The 24885-nt window shown below is 43.2% G+C and overlaps 2 protein-coding genes across 2 annotated transcripts; both read left to right on the top strand.

Moving 5' to 3' along the window:
• Positions 1 to 890: 890 nt before the first annotated feature.
• Positions 891 to 11102, top strand: LOC612553 (membrane-spanning 4-domains subfamily A member 6D). Its single transcript, XM_038568205.1, has 7 exons — positions 891 to 982; positions 2470 to 2629; positions 3930 to 4064; positions 5398 to 5454; positions 7822 to 8034; positions 9934 to 10035; positions 10855 to 11102. The coding sequence occupies exons 1-7, from the start codon at positions 906 to 908 to the stop codon at positions 10948 to 10950; spliced, it is 840 nt and encodes a 279-aa protein (XP_038424133.1). The 5' UTR covers positions 891 to 905; the 3' UTR covers positions 10951 to 11102.
• Positions 11103 to 16673: 5571 nt separating this feature from the next.
• LOC102155967 (high affinity immunoglobulin epsilon receptor subunit beta-like) lies at positions 16674 to 24722 on the top strand. The gene is made up of 7 exons (XM_038568204.1): positions 16674 to 16820; positions 19250 to 19403; positions 19825 to 19956; positions 20567 to 20623; positions 21287 to 21430; positions 22305 to 22406; positions 24036 to 24722. Exons 2-7 carry the CDS (start codon positions 19251 to 19253, stop codon positions 24159 to 24161), a joined length of 714 nt encoding a protein of 237 aa, XP_038424132.1. The 5' UTR covers positions 16674 to 16820; position 19250; the 3' UTR covers positions 24162 to 24722.
• Positions 24723 to 24885: the final 163 nt, after the last annotated feature.

Raw genomic sequence — 24885 nt, 5'->3', positions numbered from 1 at the left:
GTTTTTTTTTTTTTTTTACCATGATTAAAAATAAAAACCAGAGAAATCAATGAGTTTAAGTACCATAATGCTTCGTTTCTTACATGCTTGCCTTTATGCAGCAGTCACAGAAAAAAAAGTTTCTCTCAGATCAGTGGTTGTTAAAGAGGAGATTCATCAGCTCTCCATCAGGGGACATCGTCAGTATCTGGCACCGTGTTTACTGATCACATCTGGGGTGAGCTGTGCTCCTGACATCTAGGGAGTAAGGACCAGAGATCCTGTTAAACATCCTGTGGTGCCCAGGATGGGACCTCCTTGCACTGCCACGAGGAATTATCCAATCCAAAATGTCATTAATGTTTCTACAGGAGAAGAGCTGTCAATTTACTAACACAGGTATTGACTGCTCTGCTAGGCCTTTCCTCCAAGCTGGGTTAGAGAGTTCAGACTCGGGTCGGTACCAGGCTCCTTATGTGTGTTGTGCCACGCAATCCTTGTAACTCCTCTGGAATCATTTGCAGTAATAACAGTAGAGAGGAGAAGACAGAGTGTGGAGAGAATCTTTGCTTGGGCTATAGATTTCACTGGTGACTAGCACATGCCACCGCAGAGGAAGAGGCTGTGGCTGTCCCTCATGGGGCTGAGCTCCTGCTTTGTCAAAGCCCAGGACAGGACTGCACCCTACTGTTTGAGCATCGGGAGGCAATGCACACAGAGCGTGCCCTGGGATACTTCCAGTCATTAGGTGGCTCTACTTGTGACTTTTCTGAAGATGTAGGAGTTTGTGGGGAAAAAAGCAAGTGCAAGCACATTTCACAAATCTACAATCTGTTTAGTATCACATCCTGTGTGTAAACTCTTGACTAAGGAAGGGCTGGTGACTTTTCAAAGAAGAAGACAAGTAAAAAATTCTACAGGAGTGCATGAGAGCCCAAACTTACAGTCTCCTGGGCGTCTGTGAGCACGCAGCAGGAACCCACGGGCTGATCCACAGGTGCAGGTAGGCAGTGCTGAGAGACTGTTTTCAAAGTTCCGCTCTCTGGGACTGCTCTGCTCTGCTTCCCTGAGAGGGGATCTTTGACTGGAAGCTTCTGGAAAGAAGTGAAGGGGCACTAGAGTATTTTGGAAATTGAGTGAACAGAGGGAAGGAGTATCTGGTTTAATTCTTTCTGCTGTTTTCTGTGTGATCTCGGTGAGCCCTTTACCTGAGGCCATGTGATTAATGGGAGCACAGCTCCTGCCTCTTCGGATGCTCTTGGGCCCTGCGCAAAGCAGGCGCTCCTGGGCTGAGACTGGTGCTGCAAAACAGAAATCCAAGCTGAGCTTGCCGCTACTATGGTGAATACCGCCAACACCACAGGTAACTGGGTCCTTGAGGTGGACAACCAGAGGGCTCCAGCCTTGAACCTGGGTTTCATGACTCCAGATCCTGTTGCCATACTTCTGCATGCTGCTGCTTCTCCAGACTGACTCAACGCAGGCACAGGGTCTGATGCCGGGAGGATGGACAAAGAGGTCACATGCTCTAATGAAGAGTGCAGAGGCTCCAGACTCAGAGAGAGCTGGGGCCCAACCCTGGCTCTACCGCTTCCCGGGTGTGTGACACTGCCCGAGGAATCATTATAACTGCAAATATTTCGTCAACATTAACTCTTTCCCATGCATATAGACAAAGTGGTTTTATTTCCACTCATAATAAACTTTTTGGTCCAGAGTTTCTCTAACTAAATATGGTGTTGCTATCTAAAGCACTAACTAATGTAGAGTGTTGTTGTAAGATTAAAGGTGTTATGGGATGGAGGCACCTGGCTGGCTCAGTAGAACATGTGACTCTTGGAATCAGGGTCATGATTTCAAAGTCCATGTTAGATATAGAGCTTACTTAAAAAAAATAAATAAAAGAATAGATAGGAGCATGCATTTTATTAAAATTTTAATAAATGTAACAAACTGTACTACAAAAAAGTAAAGAAAATAAAAGGTATTACAGGATAATGTCCAGTAAAATACAATAAAAAATACCTAGGATTAATCCTAGTACATATTCTTATTGAACTAAAAAAATGAATAGAACATGAGATCTGCAGAACCTGAATAGGAAGACATTGACCAAAAGAACCGCAGGAAAGTTTGAGGGTGAAATCCATTGAATATTTGGCAATTCAGTTGTTGTGGGTAGAACTAGAGGAAAGAGATTTCTACATATTGCAAGTTTTGTGTGACCTTTTGGCACTGGACAGTGAGACCTCTCAAGATCAGTGCTGCTGCTTCCCTGTGATGGGCGTCTTATCTAGAACGAATGGAATGTGCCAACTGTGGTCAATACTCATGATACTAGATTTTTGTGGTTTTCACAGTTCCATGCTATCAGCTTCCTTCCCTAAAGGATAGGTCAAGTCAGGACTGATGGGAAAGTACTGGCCTTCCGGTTTGAGGAGACCTGGGAACTCCAAACTTTTTTAGAGCTGAATTTATTTTCTCTTCTAGTATTGGTGGCACCGTCATTTCACAACCCATGGCCAGTGAGACCATCATAGTTCTGACACCAAATGGCATCAATTTCCCCCAAACAGGGAAACCCAAACCTACCAAGCAGAGGCAAGACAGCCTAGAGAAACGTCTTAAGGCAGAGGTCAAAGTTTTTGGGGTAAGTCCAATTCAGAATATGCTGGAACGGGATGGGGAGGGGGCGTAGGAAAGACTACTCATGTGGTCTACATCATGAGTCTGGAGGCTCTTAGGTTTTGCCAGAGGAAATCTGGGTTGAAGGACAGACCAGTGGAAGCCACTTGGAGAGCCATTTGAACGTTCCCCAGACAACGCATGATGTTTAAAGTGTTTTTCTCCTATTCTGAATCTGAGCAATTGACTTTTGGGTGATGTTTCTGCCTGTTTGCAATAGCACACTCCTCAACATTTTCCTATTTTAAAAAAAAGACACTTTCTTGAGGAATAATTGGCATACAAAAAGCTGTACATCTGTATATTTTTTTTACAAAAGTAATGTTGGTAAATAATTTCATATTTTAGGTACTTTTTTTTCTCTGTGTTCACCAATTGCATGCTTAATAGTCTATTTTTTAAGGGAATTTTTTCTCTCACTGTGAATTATAGGAAATAAACTTCCTTTCTGAGAACAGAGATATTTTCCTTTTGCTAGCTTCTCTCCTCTCATGAATGATTTATTAAAGAAGCTCCTTGGAGCAAAGGGAGGAGGGCAAGTAGTGATATATCTGGGACTGGAAGGGCCTATAGAGCCTGCCTCCTGGAATTGCCCCCGCACTTCTAAGACCTAAGCTTGCAGAACCTGGTGGGAGTGGTTACTTTGCCTTGTATGTGTGATCCTGTGGGTTATTAGGAGCCTCGTGGGACATAATGTTTGGAAACTTTGGCTTGGTAAGTGTTAGCAGGGCTATAAATATCTGAGGTGGATGTCAAGGAGGAAAACTTGGCCACTTGGAAGCCGAGATCCTCAGCTATCAGGGTCAAGGAGCTGGCCAGAGGGCCGGCTCTCCGTTGTGTCCAGCCGGGTCTGGGTATGTAAGGAGGCACCTGCACACCACCAGGGCTAAGAGTGCGTGTGAGGGCTCTCAAATGTCACCTGTTCCCGTAAGATGTAGAAGGAGAGTTGGTAGCAACGGACCCAGAGAACCAGAGAAAAAGGTCTAGCATGGGGCTGGGAGCAACCATCGGGAGCAGACAAGGGCCAGAGAGGCAGAGATGCCTGAGGGCTTGCCAGACACTCGCCAGGCGGCCCGAGGCAGCAGCTTCCCGCGGCTCAGCAGCATCTCCTCCAGCTCTTTGCAGAGCTCTCACTCCGGAGCTTTTACAATGTCTGTATCCGTTGCTGGGTCCAGCAGAGGGTGATAAGTGAAGCACCCTGGGAGAGACAAAGATGCAGGCTTTTCCAAATTTCCAAATGCTGACTTTAATCCTACTTCCAACAGACCATTCAGATCCTGTGCGGAGCGATGCTGTTGATCTTGGGAATTATTTTGGCATTCGCTCCCTCCTCTCCACACTTTACCGCAGTGCTTTCCGTCCTGTTGAAGACTTCTTACCCATTCATAGGAGCCTTGTGTGTGAGTAGAGGTCCTTAGGAGGATGGGGTGGGTGCTGGAGAAGATGCCATAGTGTAGGCTCTGCAGCTGGCAGGTCAGTGTATTTCTGCTGCACGGTCGAAGAGGTTTCCCTGTGTGTTCAGTCCAGGAGGTTGATGGGGTGGCAGGGAAGACTTTGCCTGATTCTAAATCTATTTCTTGGTTAGCTCAAATAATTATTTCCTTTGAAAATCTTACTTTTCATCTCATCACCTCAAGCATTTCCCGAGTCTGTCCTGCTATCGGTTCCAAGATCCCATGAAAGATAGCACATGACACCTAGTTGTGTCTCCTCCGGCTCCCCTACACCTTCTCAGACTTGCCCTTGAGGATGTTGGTAGGCTTGAGTAGCACTGGTCAGGATGCTTTGAGTTTTAGAATGCCCCTAAATTTGGGTTCATCTGATATTGTTCCCCGTGTTCAGACTAGGTGTGATGGATTTTCAGGTGGGAGGGACAGAGGTGAGGTATCTACCAAGAGCATTTGCTATCAGCACGATTTCTCACAGACGACATTTGCCTTGTCCCTGTGGCCGAGGGAGAGGCAGCAGGTGCCTGCACCATAAGGTCACTTCTTCCCTCCGCTTTCCGTACTCTACTCTTTGAGAGAAAGTCATGAAGCACAGCCCACATCGCTAGAGGTACCTTGTCCAATTTTGACGACCCAGGATTTAGTTAGGCAGACCTAAAGCTTAATGCTGGGGCTGTGGGATCTACAACTTTTTCTCTTCTCCCTGCGTGGTCCATTTTTTTTCCCGTTGTTAAAGAACTTTCTGTGACTTTGCTGTCCCAAACCTATCAGATTGTGAATATTGTAAAATAGTATCTTTGATTTCCAGAACTCAGCCTTAATGGTTCTCTGCATTCAGACTCGTCTTTTCTCTGATCTCAGCTGCCAGTCCACCCTGAGGAGCCACCTACTTAAAGTGTGTGTCTCTGTCCTCCTGTATATGTTAGCTGCCCCCTTTCCTTCCTTTTTCCTTACCATTACTTTTGTACTTTTCTCTATATGATGTCTAACTCAAAAACTCTCTTCTCTGTTGTTTAAAAAACACCTTCTTTCCTGGCTCTTAAGACCCTCATTTTGTTTACTTGGGATAGATTCCTACTTATATCTACATTATCATGCTTTTCTGAATACCCTGTGGCCTGGAGGGGTGGGGGGAACTTTGTGTAATTAATTGGGTCTTATATTGTTGGTCTTTGGTTTCCCAGGACTGTTTCCATAGAAATTTTCCATAAACACCCTGCTAATAACATTGTGGCTACACCTTATGTAGAAACTGACCTTGCCATTGTCTCTCCTTTCTGAGTAGTTTGTCATTTCTGGAATTCTATCAATCGTCATGGAGAAAAGGTCAACTAAGCCTTTGGTGAGTACAGAACCAAAACCCACAACTCATGGATCGAAATGAAATTGAGGGAGAACTCTCAAGGTCAATGTCTCTACCTTACACACTTGGAAACTCAGTTTGAGAGCAGATGTTTGGCAGAGTCAGGAGTTGAGCCCGGCTCATACATGTTCCAGCCCAGTGCACACTCCTCTAACCACTGTACCTTAAATCACACTCTTCATTCAGGGTGTTGTATTATGTCCTAGACCAGTGCTCAGGAAACTATTCTAGAAAACGTCTGTCTCCCCAGAATGTCTTTTTAATGATAATGGCCTTCAATGACAAAGAAAGTGACAGTGTTATAAAGAAGGTCCGTTTGTTGTGGATTCACTGTGCAAGCCCATCTGTCCAAAGCCCTGAGAGAACCCAGTCAAAATGTTGGCTAAGGAGACAGCTTTACCTGCATTTAGCTCTTCTAAGAAAAACCATAATTGGGAGGGCAGGGAAAGGAAAGCTGGATTCTAGGGAGAAGGGATCTACTCTGTAAAGTTTCACTAAGTCTTCACTCAATCTTAGATCCCACAAGTAGTTTGATGTTGGGGGTCATGTGTGAGAAGGCCATGTAACACAGCAGCCCAGAAACACATTTTGGAAGCTCTGCTCTTAAGAATTTCCTGAAGGCATGAGGATGTTAGAGCAACCGGTCAAGACAATGCCAATTTATCTCCCTTTTTCACCAGAATTTGGAGACTGATCATTTGGAACCCTCACCTAGCCTCTAAACTACTAGGTCGGCATTGTCCAGTAGAGCTTCCTGTGATGATGGAGATGCAATAGTCATGCTGCCCGTTTTGTTACTTGTTGCAACTGATACTTTGAAATGTGGCTAGTGAAATTGAGAAACTGAATTTCTTTTTTAAAATTTTATTTATTTGACATAGAGAGGAGAGAGTACAAGCAGGGGGAGAGGTAGAGGGAGAGGGAGAAGCAGGTTCCCTGCTGAGCAGGGAACCTGATGCAGGGCTCCACCCCAGGATCCTGGGATCACGACCTTATCCAAAGGCAGGCACTCAACTGCTGAGTCACCCAGGAGCCCCCTACCTCTAGATTTTTGGGGCAAGCATATGAAGCTCTTACCCAGAGAAGAACAATACCAGAGTGACTAGGGCACCGAACTCAAGGATATGGAGTATGGCTACACTCGGGCTCAGCAGAGTCATCTAGCCTGTCGTAAATTCTACCGTATTCTCACATTACCCAGCCCTTTTGGAGGCTGGGGAAGAAGACTGTCCCAGAACAAACCTAAATCACTCTAAGAAATATATCCTCTAGAATCATGACTGTTGTGATTATCAAGAAGCCTAGGAGCCCCTACTTGTGTCCTTGTTTTAGGGATTGGGGGTCAGCAGAGAAAATGCCCTGCTGATTCTCCACAGTCCCCCTGCCCCAAGTCCAACTGCTGAGCCAGTACAGGAGGAGGAACCTAGATGGGAGTATGTAATATTTCTTTTTTTTTTTTTTTAGTAATATTCTTATTTATGGCTCTTGAGTGTGCCCTGGACCACAATTACCCATAAATACAACTTTCAGGATAACCCTAGTTCTTCCCCCTTCTGTGAGTTGGGGTAGAAGGGAGCACATTTTTGATATCAGTGTATTTATTGCTATCACTCACCTCTTAAATGTAGAAATGAAACCCAGAGACAGAAATGAAACTGAAGAAGTGAACACTTCAGAAAACAGAGAGGATCTCAGACCAAGATCACACTAGGACCTCAGTTTCCTGACATCCAGGCTCATCTTCTACCTCCCCCCCACCACCACCCCCCGCTCATGAGTATTACCATCCTTGGGCCTGATGCTAGAACTCTGGCCACACTCACAGGGGCCCCTGGCTGGGACCATCCAGATCCTGCCCACACCAGTGCTCACCTAAGCCTCAGAACTATGTCCTTCACACTCATCTTTGGTGGGGGATGAGGATTTAAGAGACCCTGTGCAAGTAGTAGCCCCTCCTGTGTAGCCAATGACTTCTACAATGGGCTTCTGAATGAGTTGGGAGAAAGAGAAATCCTATCCGCCTTTGGTCATGCTTTTTTTGGGATCCTGCAGGCATGGCCACATGAAGCCCTGCTGTTGGTCCCAGGGAAGGAATTTAGAAGAGCAATGTTTTCTGCCGCCTACTGAAGTCCTGCCTGGGCACAAAGTCCTGCCGAGGGAGAAACACTCCATTCATTCACTTAGCCGAGACTGAGCTTCCAGGCTCAGGGATGTTGCTGAGACCGGGGGAGACATACTGGTTGAAGTCTACCAATGCTCGAGCCCCTGAGGGACACAGCTCAGGAAACGGGATGAGAGTCTGTGTTGCTTGTGGGGCACGATGCTCACTCAGCCATTGTCTTGCAGGCTCAGAGCACCGTGGCTGCAAACATTTTGAGCTTTCTATGTGCTCTCCTGGGTTTTGTTCTCCTCTCTGTCAACCTGGCTGCTTTGGATCCTGCCTTTTGGAATTGTGATTTGGACTCCAAGAAGGAAGTACATGAACACTATAAATATTACTTACACTTGATGCACCCTGATATTAAGGAGGAATGCTTCATGACCAAAGGCACTCTGGCCGTAAGTATTTTTAGGTGACCTGTTCCAATCTTCTGAGGTTTCTGAAATCCTTGACCGTTTTTCTCCCTTCTTTTGAAAATCTGTCGAATTCTTTGTTTTGGGCATCAGGGGGAAGGCCAGGGCTATGTGAACAAAAGACATGACAGAAACAAGGGCTAGACTCTGGGGTTACATCACTAGTGAGGTGAAATGGAAGAGTAAATGTTAAATCAAGTTGATAATAAAAAACTAAAACTTACTGCTGATAGAGTTTCTTAATAATCAAAGTAATTCTGTTGTTAGAGGCATAAAGTATGTTTGTTCCACCAAAAATCTTGGCATACGGAAGGAAGGCAAATTAAGAAAGGTGATCATAGCAGGAAGACCCAAATGGTCAGGAAACACGGAAAGTATGTGTGCTGAGGTGTTAACTCAGTGTCAGCAGACATTGGGCCCAGCACTAAGAAGAGGGGAGGAAGAAATAGGGCCTCACAGGTGAGGGCTTCTCCTCCTTCCAGTGACCCCAGTGATGAAAAGGATGCATCGGGTGAGAAGGCAACATCATTGTTGGTTGTGATATTTAGAGGTGGGATTTATTAAACTGGGAGATGAGAAGTGTAGGAATATGGAGAATGGGAACTGATTACAATCGCCATCATTGACGAAAAGAAAACAATGAGGTTTGGCTCACAGATATAATGCCTTAAGTTGGAGCATTAACGGTTTGCATATGGTCAGAAAACACGAGGAGGGACCCAGGCAACATAACAATAAAGAGGTTACAGAATGTCTCTTGTCTCGCAACCACAAAGTGAGTTATGTCAAGGCCACAGGGGGAGGGTGGTCAGATGCAGACAGAGCTGGTCAAGACCCACTTGCTCACCATTCCATTTGGAGCTGGGCCCAGGGGCTTTTCTCCAGGCTCACGATATTAAAGTGAGGAATGGTACATGCAAATGAGGTTGATAGTAGTTGGCATAAACCAACACGTGGGAGGGGAGGCAGCTGCACCTTGGGAAAATCCTGGAGAGAGGCCCAGGAGGGTTTTGTGTAATGGATAAAGCACGAATTCATGAGGAATGACTTTGCTTTATACACAAAGGGATGATCCTGCACGTGCTTGCAGGATGATCTCCAGATAATGTGAACGAGCTGCATTTCCTCCGGAACTGTAGGTAAAGAGACTTAGAGGTTTGTGCGATCACGTGTTCTCTCCTGTTCTATCAGGCTGCCAGGTCTGCGTGAAGGACACCTTGGGACCAAAGTGGTAGGACCTGGTCTCTAGGTGCAGGATCTTTGTTGAGTTGGTTTGGGTTGTCAGCAATGGCGGCACCTTTGTGTGTGCTATGTTTGTTGCCTCGATTGTTCTTGCTAATTCTCACGGACATCAAGAAAGGGTAAGAAAGCCCATCCAAAGGGGGTGCTAATGTTGAAGTTTTCAAAAGGCTTGCACCCATGGTGTCAAAACCTGATTGACTCTCAACTACCTCAGAGCAATTATCATTGTGCGCATCTGATAAATGTGGAGATTTCCGGCTCACACAGCTACTAAGTGGTAGAGGGGAGGCTGGGGTGGAAGCTGTCTTGTCAGTCCTGGACGTTATTGCACCACTCACTGAGGGAACAGTGGCATCGGACGTCACCGTGTCTCTGTGGGATAAGAAACAATGTACAAAATGGATTATGCGTAGCTGCCGTACTTCTTGCTCAGCCTCCCTCTCGAGGGGACAGATAAGCAGAGGGATCCAATGAAGCCAACTGCTAGGCTGGGAAGGAGCAGCGTTGTCTCACTGAGGGATGTTCTTCCTTCATCATCCCCTGATGGTGCAGGTGGTCTTCACCTCTGCAGGCACCACTGAGCAAGGCATGATGGCTTGGGCTGACTCAAGCACTGCTCACCTTGTATGTCCTGAATTTCAGGGAACTCTGTCTGTGATGCTGATTTGCACGGTGCTGGAGTTGTGCCTGGCCTGGCTCGCTGCTGTGGTTTGGTGGAAACAGGCTCGCTCAGACTTCACTGGGGTGAGTGTGCTGGCCACCCACCCCCCCCTCCCCTCCCGCGAGTCCTGCCAGGGGGATCTCCGGTTCTGGGCTGTGTTGAGCATCTGCAAGGGTGGCAGAGGGTGGGGGTTGTGAGTCATGAGATACACATGGCAGGCGGCTGGGTGGGGATGGAAGACAGATGAGGAAAGCAGTTGACCGGCTGAGGCCTAAGCAAATGGGCTGGTTGAACCTGACAAGTGGACGGGTTCAATCTTTCTATTTTGTAAGTGAAGAAACCTGGAAGTTGAATGGCTTGCCTGCCATTGAGGATGAGTTTGTGATCAGATCCCTAGGACCTGGTTTGTGTGTTTTCCAGACAAGAACACTTCCTACCACAGCCCTAGGCTGTCTAACAACCTTGACTTGGTCAAGGGCATTTGCACACATGACTGGACTCTGTAAATGTCCTATGCTCTGGTTTCACCTTCCTGTGATCTTAAAATTCTTTTTTCACCTGAAAGATACTTTTAAAAAAATTGTTGTTTCAAATTCCATGGCACAGCACCCTACCACCACCATGGACTCATGGCTTTATTTCACTAAATGAAAAAGCCTTGGTTTATCCAGCATTTTGGTACAGAAAGCACGATAAATACTGAGCCGATGAGCAGCACTTCTTTAAAGAACTTAACGACATGCTATGCTCCTCTTGTGTGCTACATATATGTATATATGCAAAGATGGAGGAAATGGCATTGAGATAAATGTATATATATGAAGCTAAACCTGAGCGAAGTCTGAAGAACAAACATATGAAGAACATGGATATAAAGAACTAATATCTTTTGTTTCTTTTAGAGTGTGCTTTTCCTGCCTCAGGGTAACAAGAATGAATCCAGCATACCCATCAAGGCATTTTCTGACCCTGGATATGAAAAACTATTGACTTCTTAGGGGAAATATTCATCAGAAGTTTGGATTTATGATAAAATACCAAAACCAACCAAAGAAACCAAACTTAAGAAAGCAGAGCCTGAATTCTCTGAAATGTAGGCTTTTATGTAATGAATATCAAAAATATATATCTTTGTTTTGATGTTACTGAATTGTGTGTTCAAGGACGGTCTCTTGATTTGCCATGAGGCAAAGTGCAGATGTGTAAATTACCATGGACTAGACTGACAAATGGACATTTCCCAAGAAACTAGACACGATGGTGTGATTCAGGGGTCCTGGGAAAGTCAAGGAGACAACTCTTTCGTGTCCTCCTTAAGTGAAAACCGGAGTTAACCGATTAAAGGTGGTGTTCAGACTCTTTTGTGGTAGACACTAGTGTATCACATGATTTTACTCATTGTGGCATGCAGACAAGCCCCCTACAATTAAGTCCCAGGAGCTGCCTTAGGAACTGGCTTCACGATAAAATCTTTATTGGATTACTATGATGTGTAGTTTCTCAACACCACCAAGCTATTAACTCAATGCTGATACCATCTTTCCACCTGAGGATAGCATCAAACCCCACAGGTCAAGGGCTCAGTCCTACTAGACCATCTCCCTACCACTCTCTTCCCACTTCAGATGCCAGTAGCAGGTCCAGTTTATCACCTGAGCTCCTGACCCACTGGCTATAGATGGAGGTTCCCAAGACCCCCTCCTTGGTTCAGTGAATTTCCTAGAGTGGCTCACAGAACTCAGAGAAATGTTTCACTTCCTAGAATACCAGTTAACTATAAAAGGATATAACTCTAGAATTGCCATGTGAAAGAGAAACAGAGGGCAAGAAATGGGAAGGGGTGTGGAGCGTTTACCGAATCTCCCAGCGTTTACCAGGAAGCTATCCCAATACTGCCCTTTTGGCATTTTAGGGAGGCTTTGCTACATACCCAGGATTGATTAAATCTTTGGCCATTGGTAATTACACCCAATTTTAAGCTCCTGTCTCCTTTCCAGAGGTTGGCATGGGGAGGGGTACTGAAAGTCCCCATCCTCTAATCACAAGGTTGGTTTCTCTGCCTGGGAACATTCCCTAACCCCAATCTTAGGTTCCCTGAGGGCTTTCTGAAAGTCAATTCATTAACACAAAAATTTGCATCTTTACAGCTCTATCAGTTAGGAGATACCATAGATCTGTGCCAGAAATTAGAAGGAAGACTAAGTATATACTTATTACAAATATCACAAAATCATCATTACATATTTTTAGAAACTCTTTTTTTTACTTGTCCTTTTAAATAGAGAGTAAGTCAACAATGATAGATATAAACCTAGATTTGAACTCCCTTCTCCCTCAGCAAGCATTCAAACAAAACAAATAAGCAAACAAAGGCTAACTGGAATACTTATCAAGAGACAGCCAGTTCATATTTTTTCCTGATTTCAAAGAAAGAAAGAACAATTGTTCCTGGGTAAATGTTAAGCCTACACACACACACACACACACACACACACACACACAGGCTGGTTTAGAAAGACTCCTCCTAATTTTATATGAGCTCCGTTTCTTTGGAAGATTTTTTTCATGTTTTCCCTGCCTTGACCCACTGTGTCGTATCTGGCGCTCAGTTTCCCTAGTCTATTCTTCATTATGAGAGTAGAATTTTGGTTTTTGCTTTTAGCTTTTTCTTCAAACTCTCTCCTCATTGTCTTCTCTCGTTCTTCTGCCCTCCCTCCTTACACAGACATATGGACACCATTCCTCTTATTTATTGGCTTATTATGGATGTTCTACATTTACGAGCACTTTGGGGGTACCAGACACCAGGTTAGATGCCAGGATTACAGAAGTGAGTAAGATACACTCCTTGGCTTCAGGGAATTCATAATCAAAGGAGGAAAACAGATGACAATAGAGATAGAGAAGCACCATACAAGGCAGTAAGTGCTATCTGAGCACCAAAGAAAGAACACCCTTCTCCGCCTGTAAGATTGTAGAGGATATAGGTGAGTGTGTGAGTAGGAAAGAGAAATTCCTTCCTTTGAGGACGCCACCTCCTCAGGGGACATGCTACCAGTGGGGCTGTCAACCCCATAGGTCACCCCCCTTCCACGCACAGTAGGTGTGCTCCCCCATATCTTCACCCACCACACCACCACTTCCATCATGAGCAACCAGTATAATAAATCTCTAGTACCTGGAGCTCCTCCTGGGCCTCTCTTAGCTTTGCCTCCTTTCTCAGAAAAGGCGGCCATCCCTTTAGGCAACAACACTCAAGGTCAATTCTCATCCTCAGTTCAACATAACCACCAAGCTGCATCCATGTCCTTTAAGTAGCAGTACCCCTCTAGCGTGAGGGCAATGAGACTGGCGTCCACCTGGAGATGCGACGCTACATTGAAAATGCGTGTGTGAAGCTCACCATTATATCTGGCACATTGAAGATGCTCAGTTACCTTGAGTTTTATTTCTATTTTCTTCCACCTCCCCTTCTCTCCTACACCAACTTGATCCTCTAATCAATTTTAATCTCAGTCCACCCCTGGGATTTCAAAACTGCTTCATCTCATAAAATCCTTCCTTTCCTCAAGAGAATCTGTATAGTGCTCCAAACAGAGAATCTTCCACCACAGTTATTTTCTCTCCCCTTTGCTATAAAGGAAGATTTTAGAAGAAAGGGCCTTTCTCAGAGCTTCTGCACAGGAGACTCTACTGACATCCAGTGGTGATAAAGAGAAACACTTTCCCCCTTCTTCCCCCACCCCCCCTCAAAATCAAAAGGCAGGTGGGGATAAGCAGTCAGTTTCTCTGGAGAATCTCCCTGCCGGGCTGCTAACTGGACACTACAGAATCACATCTGCAAACTTTGTCTGCACATGTCAGCAGTCAGGGGTACAATGCATCTTTCAGAAATTATTTATCGTTTGCATCTTCAAAAAGACACAAACCATAACCGTAGGGAGCTGGAGTGGCTATATTCATATGAAATAAAATATATTTAATATGAGACATTATTACAGAGAAAGAGGGATGTGTCATAATGATAAAAATGTCAACAGACAGGAAGAAACAACTGTAAATAAATGTGTACTTAACAGCAGACCCCTTCAATGATAGGAAGCAAAAACTGCTAGGATTGAAAGAATTCAGCAAAATTGGGTTTCCATATTTTATCCTCAAGCACTGGAAGAAAAACTAGACAGAAAATCAAGAAGAAAATAAAAGACTTGAATACTATTAACCTACTTATCCTGATGCATTTATATACATATATATATAATCTTAACATAATAATGCAATATAATACAAATTAATAAATGATAATATTAATATAATATAATATGTAATTATATATATTGTGTCATATTATATTACAGTATAAAACTCTCCTCCCATTTTGGGAATAGGGTTTTTTTTTTTTTTTAAGATTTTATTTATTTATTCATGACAGACACAGAGAGGGGGGGCAGGGCAGAGACACAGGCAGAGGGAGAAGCAGGCTCCAAGCAGGGATCCCGACCTGGGACTCGATCCCAGGTCTCCAGGATCACACCTGGAGATGTGACGATACATCTCCAGGCCAAAGGTAGCACTAAACTGCCGGGCCGCTGGGGCTGCCTTGGGAACAGGTTTTGAGTGAAACTAGTGAATATCATGAAATATCACTCCCCAAATTATGGTTTATGGCAAAAGGACTTTTGAGGATATAAGTAATATTACTAGGAATTGATTTGGGGTTAATCAAGGGGAGACTGTCCCAACAGCCGTGACCTAATCACACAAGCCCCTTATATCTAGGTCTAGAAGTCAAAGCTGCCATGTTGTAGAGAGGGCCATGTGGCCATGGATGGTGGTGGATGGCCTCCAAGAGGCTTCCAGTTGACAGCCAGCCAGAACATGGCACCTCATTCCCAACATCATTAGGAACTAAACTCTCTCAACACCCTGAATGAGCTTAGAAGATAACCCCATATCCAAGATGATTAGCAGCCCTGGCCCATACCTGATGTCAGGCACATGAGACCCTGGGTGGGGCACCCAATCCCACCATGCTCAACTCTGGACCCAAGGAAACTATGAGATAATCCGTTTGGATTGTGTTAAACCAGGAAATTGGTAATAATGTATATGTTCTGCAGTGACAGGAAACAAATGCCAATCATATGCTAGTACTGAAAAGAAGACCATAAGTTTTAAAAGATTGAAATAAAACAATTTCCCTGAACAAAGTGGAATTAAATGAGAAGTCAATAGCAGTACAATATTATAGAATCCCCTACATAACTGTAAATTTAAATCACTCACTTCTCAATTGACAATGGGTCGAAGAAATAAAAAAAGGAAATTGGGAAAAGATTTAAGTTGAATAAAACACAAAATGCATCAAAATATATGAGAGACCGCTAATACTGGACCTAGAGGAAAATGTATAGCTTTAAGTGCTTATATCAGAAACAAAAATGTCTCAAATCAATAACCTAAGCCCCCTCCTATGAAACTAGAAAAAAAAAGAAGAGGAAAAAAATCCAAAGTAAGCAGAAATAAGGAAATAATTAAGGCTAGACTGAAAAAAATCAAGGAACAAAAAATAAAAAAATAAAAAATAAAAATAAATAGAAAAAAGAGAAAAAATCTAGGAACAGAAAAATAATAAAGAAATCTCAATGAAACTAAAAGTTGATTCTTTTAAAATACCAGCAAAATTGAAATAAAATGAGAGAGAAGATACATATTATGAAAATCAGTCATGGGGGCACCTGAGTGGCTCAGTGGTTGAGCATCTACCTTTACCTCAAGGCGTGATCCTGAGTCCTAGGATCGAGTTCCACACCGGGCCCCCCACAGGGAGCCTGACCTGTTTTTGATAGGGAATCCCAACAAAATACCTTCAGGGCCAGGAAGCCCCAGGTTGTGGCGGTGGCTGGACTTCTCATGGGCAGCTTGTCGTGCAGGGCCTGCTATGTACCTAGCCCCAGCAGCACACATTCCATGATGTCCCTGAAGCCACAGGCAAATCACTAGTCACACAGTTACCAATAAAGAATGCTGACAAGCTGGCACAAACCACCCAGAAACTCCTCAGATCCGCAGTTACAATGCGTGGAATCCATGTGTTCATGCCTGGACTAAGGGTCAGTCCTTGCAGGGACTCCCGTGGAGCAGCCCAGGCTGTTCAGGCTTCTTGAAATTAAACCTGACAACACAACCAGGCATTTTGACAGACTTCATTGGACTAATTACTTCTCGTGTGGTCTTGGATCAATGCTCAGCTTTCCTTTTTTTTTTTTTTTTTTAATTCTAAAATACAGATAATAAGTAGATCTTTGTGTCATGTAAGGACTGGAAAAAGAAATTCTGAGTGCCATTCACTCTACCTCTCTCTGATGTCTGAGATAAAGGAAAGGAATCATTTTCATCCTTCAAACGTGTAGTCTCAGCAAGGAGAGAAAAGCATGTGGTACAGGAAAGAGGCCAGGGTTTGAAGTGATCTCCTTTGATGGGGACACCTTGAGAACATCACTAGAACCAGAACAGAACTATTATTACAAACAGACTTCAGGGAGTTTGAGTCTAAATAAAAGAATCAGGTGAAGACAAATATGATGGAATATGTACCATCAGAAGAGGTCAGGAAGCTGTGAAAATATCTCTGTTTCTGAGTGTGGTAGATTTTGATCATCTTCCAATAATATTAGGGCCAGCTTATCTCTATTGGCCTTCTACGTAAGCTGAAGTGGAATTAAAGACGCCTAGAGTAGCAGTTCTACGGTAACCATCGTCCTCCCCAGCCGAGGGCAGGGGGCGAGTGTGGAAGAGATGAAACACGAGGTTGCAAACCAGGATAGCGTGCTACCTGGACCCCCAGCAGCCCGAGGTAGACCCCAAGGTAGGCACAGCGCATTTTCGGGTTTATACACTCCGGTGGAAATTGGCAATGATTCTGTGCTTGAGTCTGGGTCCAGCATGTACAATAATCCTCGGATTGGGAGCAGATCCAAGCTGAGAGAGTGAGGATCTGGGGAGGCGAGCAGGGAGCAGAAAATTCCTTCTCTGCCGATGAGGCAGGTGTTCTGTGTCGGTATTTTCTTCTTATTATTTGTTTGGTAAGAGCAATACTGTTACGAACACCTCACCTCCTGCCCAGAGTCAACAGGCAGATTTCTGCCTCATTTGGTTCATGTTACAAGATACAAATAAATAAATCTTTGTAGACAGAGCTGAAGTCCCAGCCCTGAGCTGCTGGCCCCCTTTCTTCCCTCCCGCACTCAGAGATCATCTTTATTTTTCCCTTCTTTTCCATGTAAAAATTTTACCACATGCATATGCACTCAAACACAGGTTAGGGCAGTGTCCTGTTTTAAAATTGGAGTGTTGAAAAGTAAGAGATTATTTCTTCACTAGAAGCTAAATATGCCCTTTTCTTAAACTCTGAAATAAACAGAGAGAAAGGTTTTCACAGAGGCAAATGTATGCTATGGAGTCAAGAGTAATTTAGAAAGTTTCTAGAGTAACGTGTCACCCTAGACATCCTTTGCATCAGAATTCATATTTTACCCATAAAAATATTACCTGTTTTTGTTTTACGATTTCAGCAATCAATTCTAATCTTCCTTTAATTGTTTATCATTCGTTCATTTAAAAAGTAAAGGTTATTCTCTCATTACATGCCAAGCAATGGACTAGATGCTAAAGAAACAAAGAAAAAGATAAATAAAATCTTATATTACCAGGATGTCAGCGTCAGAAAAAGAAAAAATCTGCTACTACTTTTCATATTTAGCTTCAAATATTTTGTAACTATTTGATTTAATCTTTAGAACAGAAGTGTTTCAGTGAGGGTGTCGTAACCTGATAATCCAAGTATTTCTAGTGACAATGAAAACAGAGAAAGCCTTTTTGGCATGAAATTTGGGGTGTGTAACACATGTTATATAATCCTTGAGTTTTGATACACTAATCCCACAAAAGGAAATTTTATAAATGTAAACATTAAATGGACATTTATTTACAATAACAAAAATGTCACTTAAATATATGGCATCTTGGGAATGCTTGATAAATTATACCATTAGCCTTTTTATCAGATATTGTGCAAATATATGACGGATGATTAGAAGACACTTGGAGAGATTTTTTTAAAGATTTATTTATTTATTCATGAGAGACAGACTGAAAGAGAGAGAGACAGAGACACAGGCAGAGGGAGAAGCAGGCTCCATGCAGGGAGCCCGACCTGGGACTCAATCCCGGGTCCTGGGATCACGACCTGAGCTGGAGGCAGGTGCCCAACCGCTGAGACACCCAGGGATCCCTTGGAGAGATTTTTAAGATATAATCCTAAGTGTGGGCTCAGCGGTTTAGCTCTACTTTCGGCCCAGGGCGTGATCTTAGAGACCCAGGATCGAGTCCCACGTCAGGCTCCCTGCATGGAGCCTGCTTCCCCTCTGCCTGGGTCTCTGCCTCTCTCTGTGTCTCTCATAACTAACTAACTAACTAACTAACTAACTAACTAACTAACTAAATCTTTAAAAAAAAGATATAATCCTAAGTGAAAAAAATTAGAGATAAATATGTGCCTAAACCATAATTAAGCTCTCAAGACCATTTATATATATCAAGAAATACTGGGATGGAATGAAGACAAATGTTGCTAGCTGTGTGAGGCTAGTATAACCATGTGAATTTTTCTCTATTTTTCAAAATCTTATAATGGATTTATTATGTTAAGTACATAGAAATGGTCTAGTTTGGGGGTGCCTGGGTATCTCAGCCAGTGAAGCATCTGACTTGATTTTGGCTCAGGTCATGATCTCAGGGTACTGAGAGGGACCACCGCCCTCTGGTCAGCTCTGTGCTGGGCGAGGAACCTGCTTAAGATCCTGTCCCTCCCTCCTCCCCGCCCCCTCACCACTGGCACACATGCTCTCCCTTCCTTTGATTCCTGGAAGCGATAACGAAACCTCCCACCCCAGGGGCACCCACTTACCTGTCCCTGCCTGTCTCCCACTACTCTGCTCCAGAACCCCATATTCCACTCTTCCATCCTGCGGGACCTCAGAACCCACCCTCCCAGGCCTCACTTAAGGGTTGCTTATCATCTCCCTTCAGATAGATTTCTTGAGAGCCAGAGTAACACGCTTTACAGGTGCACACAATCTGCCAGTGTCTTGTCTTCCTCTGAAATAAAATCCTCTCAGTACCAGGAAGCACGAGGCTGCTTTCTTTGAAATGCCTCCCAGAAACGTTTGCAGTATTTTGTGCACTGAGAGTCATGGGGCTTACCGAGGACTTCTGACTGCATGTGGTCTTTTGCAGAATGAGCAGTGTTGGTATGGATGAGTTTGTGGAGGGCATTTCAACAAATGAAATTCAAAGCACGCAGGTGGGACAAGCAGATGCATCTGATTCTGCTCGGCATCGACCCAGCAAGCTGCACGATTTCCTTAAAAAGAATCTGCATTCCCTGGGTGTAAGCTATCTTTAGTCCTGTAGATATTTGGGGGTGAGTATGGAAAAGTAAGTGGTCTATAATTTTATTTGGGATGAATTATTTTATGCCAGTTCATAAGGTTAGGGGAAAAATAAGAGAGGAAAATATATCTGGGAGTACCTTTAGGTCAGATGTTTTGGTGTGAAGGTGTTCCAAGCTCCCAGACATCAAATGGAATGTTTTTCCCAAAAATAATATTCCCGTGAGGTAATGTCCAATCACAGAGCTTGGCAAACCGACACAATTTCTTTGGATTTCACTCTTCCAGGGATTATTTTTAAGAGCCAATCAAGATGGGAAAGATCAAGTGTGATTCATATGTCATCTTGCAATTGAGGGAAAGAAGACTCTAATGTAGAGTTTCTACTTCACCCCAGTCTTGTATGTTTTCTTCCTCCAGGTAGCTCAGATCATGATTGGCCTGAAATGCTTCTTGTTTGGAATCATTGAGATTTTTTTTTACTGGCACTCTAATCACAGAGGTCTCTTATTCTGCTTTTATATTGGCTACCCATTCTGGGGTGCAGCATCTGTGAGTATATCTGTTGGAACTACTTTGGAAATCAAAGAAGTTATTTAGAAATTATAAATAACGGAAAATACATTTAATTAGTTTATCCTCTCTATTTTATAGATAATAGCTGAGACTCTTTAGTAGAGGCGCTGTGCCAAGTAAGTAGGGAATTTGTAGGAGAGAAGGTGACAAAAGTAGCCTCAGGACCAATCACAAGTACTTGTCAAAACTTAAAAATGCTCTTGAGTCCCATGCTCCCTTCTCTGAAGGGAGGAATCATTCTTCACTGAGATGGTCCAGGGATACTTTAGAAAGCAAATGAACCTTTAGGATGTTTGGACAGATTAGGATGGGGGTGTGTAGGGAAGGGTCATTCTTCCCATCCAGCTTTGTCACAATTAATGTCATCTCGAACTCTTGCCTCCCCTTCTTTCCACATCAATATTCCCATTTTCCCAAAATAGATTCAACTGGGTTCAATTCAGATATTTGTTCTTTAGGAATACTCTGTCAGAATATGTGTATTGACTGGGAGAGGTGAGGGTCCAGGTTAGATCATCCAGGGTGGAGGTGGCTGATGCGGATGGGAAACAGCTCCCCACTAATGTCTTCCCTATCTTATGAACAGTTCATCATATCTGGATCTTTGACCATCTCATGTATGAAAAAACAAACAAAATTTCTGGTGAGTATCCTTTTCCATTTTGCTCAATTAACAAGTTAATAAGAACAGTCGACTCTGACTCTGTGCACAAAGCCAAAGCAACACAGAATTTAGATATTTCAGTCTATTTCGTTGACTATCTTGCAACTTATTTTTCAACAATCTATTAAGTCTTTAGAACGCAAAGTATGTGCTTAGCTTTTTGAAGAGGAAAAATCCAACTGTCTCAATGTTCACAAACATTTTTTAAAAAAATCTCCTGGTAAGAATCAAAGTAAGGAAGTCTTTACATGCAGATCCTGTTGCAGTGGTTGAAGAGATCCGTTTTGCAAGGCTGAAAGGGAGGGATGGTACATGTTGTGGGTGTGTATCAGGGAGCTGCTAATTCAGGTGGACATAGTAAAGATCCCCCCTGCAAGCGATATTGGAACAAATATAATCCCCATCGTGTTGGCTCCGTCCATGGACTTTCATTTCGGGGGGACCAGTTATTTCCTTCTCTCCCATGAGGTGGAGCGGAATTGCCAGCAAATGGCTTCGGTGACGAAGGAAATGGAATTGCCTGTGACGGATGGCCTGCACTAGCCCAGGGAGCCAAGGTGTGCCTCAAGCACCCTACAGAAGATGTGTCTGCAAATACCAACGGCCCTGAGTATTTCTATTACATGCACTATTCTCTTGCAGATTGGAGTCAGTATGGGAGCTCACATTATCAGCACGCTACTTTCAAGCACTGGGCTAATTCTTCTCTTCGTGAATCTAATTGATGTATTCTTATTTGAATGCTCAGAGTTACGTGAGTGTTCATTGGTTAAATCTTTTATAACCGTAAGTACTATTTTGTTGAGTATTTTCGTATGCGATGCTTGTTTTCAGTTACATTAGTTCCCAGGGCCTGAAGCCTACTATGAAGTTGCTAAATGTTGAAAATAGGGGAAAAGAGAAACAAACAAATGTCATCATGAATTTTGTTAAAAACAAAACAAAACAAACCCCTGGTTTTAGATCTGCAGAATTAGGTGTGCATGTTGCTCGAAAAACACATACTCTTATCATTTTAAATTCTCTCTCTTTTCTGGATACACTGATCTATGAACAGTCTGCCCAAAGAAGAGAAACTTGATCTGGAACATGAGTTGAGAATCAGCTTGTGGGTTCAAATGAGTTAAATTAAAAATGTAAATTATAATCAAAATCATACAAAATTTGGGAGCTGGTCTGTGTCCTTTTAATGTTAATTTAAAAGATCAATAATTTTGGTAAACCCATCCTTTCTGTGAGTAAAGTTGAATCACTTGATGTCTGTGTATGTATGTGTACGCGTGTGGTGTGTGTGTGTGAGAGAGAGAGAGAGAGATCCTGGTGTGTTCAGTCAGTGTTTGTCTACGACGTGTGACAAAATGGTAGCAGGAGTAACTAACTCTAGCATGTGAAGGGAGTTCTTCTGCAGAGCCTCGCCTCTTAGAATTCCCATAATTCATATTTGTTTCTGTAGGAGTTTACATATGGGAGCTCAGGGAAGCAGGGCTTGGGTCAGATGCAATCTTCTGTCTGAACAGAATGTGCAGACCTTGGGTAGGAAGTGCATCGTTCTGCGAAATATCCGCCAGCCCTTGTCCCTGGGCAGCCAGGATGGGAATGTCACTCACAGGCTGAAGCTGGTTGGGGAAATATAAACTCTTGCTCTTCTTCTCTTCCATAGAGTATTGTGATCCTTCAAATGATAGTGACTTGTGCGCAGATCTTCATTTCCTTCTCACTCTGTGGGCTCACTTACACCATGAATGGCAGTGAGATGAGCCTGGTGAGTAGCCTTGTTTTACTGGGAAGGTGGGGAAGCATTTGAAGCATCTCAGAGAATCCTAGGCTAATTGTCCATTCCAATCTCTGTTTGAAGAGAGAGATGGCAAAACCACCACAACGAAACAGCCCCCAAACTCTCTTAATGGGAAGGTGTGGGAGCGGGTGGGTTTAGAGGACAGGGGCCCTGTGTTACACTCACCAGCCATTCTGTCTCCACCTATTCCTTTGTAGATATATTTCATTCCTAGTGAGTTACACAGTCAGTTTCCCTAATTCCATTACACATTCAATTTCTTATCCATTCATCTAGAATATCCTAAACACGGGATCCCTGGGGGGCTCAGCAGTTTAGCACCTGCCTTGGGCCCAGGGCGTGACCCTGGAGTCCTGGGATCGAGCTCTGCGTCGGGCTCCCTGCATGGAGCCTGCTTCTCCCTCTGCCTGCGTCTCTGCCTCTCTCTCTCTGTCTCTGTGTCTCTCATGAATAAATAAATAAAATCTTTAAAAAAATAAAATAAAATATACTGAACATGTATTTAGTGTGTTGTGAGGTAAGGAAACAGTGTCCTTAGCCATGTCTTCAACTAGTGAAAGTCGTGATGGATAAAGTAAACACTTAATGAGAAAAGTAGCAATCAAATAAGAGATACAATAGTTTTAGGAACACATAACTGTAATTTCAATATTACTTCTGCACCTCATAATTGTCCATGTCATCCCATCAGTCATATACACCCTGACATGCACACATGCATACTCGTGTGTTTATGTAGTCTCCCACAGAGCCACATACTATATAGATTCTGTGAAGCCATCATAAATAGTTGGCCTCACTACACCCCAAATTTATCATACTGATATTTCTGTTTGCATGTCTGTAGGACAAAAGAGAGGGACATACCTCACTGTGTTCATGGATAGCATTTTTTTAAAGATTTTATTTACTTATTTGAGGGAGAGCATGAGTGGGGGAGCAGCAGAGGGAGACTCCCCACTGAGCAGGGAGCCTGAGGTGGGGCTCCATCCCAGGGCCCCGGGACCATGACCTGAGCCAAAGGCAGACACTTAACTGACTGAGCCACCCAGGGGTTCATGGATAACATTTTATTTTTTATGGAATGACCCTTTTTCTTACTCCTCAAATGCCTGGTGATGCTGGCATGGATTGTTGGTACATAAATGTCTAAAAAGATCACCAAAAGAAGTTTTTTAGAGTGGTTCCAGACATGGCTGGAATTGCCTTCTCTCTCCTTAGGCTGTCACGAAAACATTGGTTGGCCAGGGTGTCTCAGCTTCAACACTATTGACATAATGACATTTTATAATGAATAATTTGAATAATTAATTGTTGTGCAGGGTATGATCTGTGCCTGGTAGGATGTTTATTAGCAACTATCCACTAGATATCAACAATTTACCCCACCCCTCATTCTGACAACCAAAATGTCTTCAGACATTGCTAAATCTCCCTGGAGGTGCATGGTGGGGGGAGGGGGTGCATGTAAGAGCACCACTAGCTGAGAATCAGGGAGCTACATAGAGCATTGCAGAGAGAAGCTGACATGATCAGACAAAAATCACTGAAAATTTAGATGAAATAATTGTAGATGTTATGATGTCATATTTCTAGGTTTCTGCACTGAGTTGCTTGATCAGAACACATTCTGAAGATCCTTATCAAGACTTATTGACTCAACCTCAAACTTATGAAGACTTAGTGCTGCAAGATATAGATCCTGTTCACTCTGATCCATGAGACACCGTCATAACATTCTTTACCACACGAATGCATCTTGGATCCACGATATCAATCAAAGACAGATTTTTTTTTATAGGAATCTCCTACAAATACTGTCCTCCCTATGTTTTCATTATGCAATTTCACACACACACACACACACACACACACACACACTAGCAGATATGTGTGCTTTACTTTATAGTTGACCAATAAATCCTAGTATTAACACTCTGTAGATTAATAGATCTCTCTTCATTTGGATGACCTATTACCACTTTTCAGCAAATTTTAGTTCTTAGGTCTCACAGAGGAATTTGTTATTACCCACTTGCTTCTTCCTAGAAATTGTACTTCCTTCTTGGTTGACAGTTTATACAAGTAAAACATTTTTGTACAAATAGTTTGGATAAGTAGTGGCATACCATCTGGCATTGGGGCCAATCTAAGTTCCTTTGACTGTTGAATGTACCAGCTCCTCTTGCTCATGTCAAGGTGAACTTGGGAAAATATAGATTACAAAGTGCGTATTACCACACTCTAATGTATAACATATGATAAAAATCAAATGCAACTTCATTATTATCTGAATGCCAAGTTAGTCACCCTACCACTCAATGATTTTTTAAAAAGTAATGTTGCTTTCTTCTTGGTGATGATGTGTCACAGTGTTTTTAATTTTTTTAATAAGTCACTATCTAGGGTTTGGTTTCTCAATGGTAGGTTTTGATATTAGGATTTC

The sequence above is a fragment of the Canis lupus genome, chromosome 21, assembly GCF_011100685.1.
Source record: "Canis lupus familiaris isolate Mischka breed German Shepherd chromosome 21, alternate assembly UU_Cfam_GSD_1.0, whole genome shotgun sequence".
In the NCBI taxonomy this organism is placed as follows: Eukaryota; Metazoa; Chordata; class Mammalia; order Carnivora; family Canidae; genus Canis; species Canis lupus.
This window is presented reverse-complemented; position numbering and strand designations above follow the sequence as displayed.

Excerpts from the sequence above, each read along its gene's own strand:
- LOC612553 (XM_038568205.1), top strand. The coding sequence starts at position 906 with ATGAGAGCCCAAACTTACAGTCTCCTGGGCGTCTGTGAGCACGCAGCA. Across the intron at positions 5,455-7,821 it reads AAAGGTCAACTAAGCCTTTG|GCTCAGAGCACCGTGGCTGC; the intron begins GTGAGTACAGAA and ends ATTGTCTTGCAG. Across the intron at positions 8,035-9,933 it reads TGACCAAAGGCACTCTGGCC|GGAACTCTGTCTGTGATGCT; the intron begins GTAAGTATTTTT and ends CCTGAATTTCAG.
- LOC102155967 (XM_038568204.1), top strand. The coding sequence starts at position 19,251 with ATGAGCAGTGTTGGTATGGATGAGTTTGTGGAGGGCATTTCAACAAAT. Across the intron at positions 19,957-20,566 it reads CATTCTGGGGTGCAGCATCT|TTCATCATATCTGGATCTTT; the intron begins GTGAGTATATCT and ends TCTTATGAACAG. Across the intron at positions 20,624-21,286 it reads AAAAACAAACAAAATTTCTG|ATTGGAGTCAGTATGGGAGC; the intron begins GTGAGTATCCTT and ends ATTCTCTTGCAG.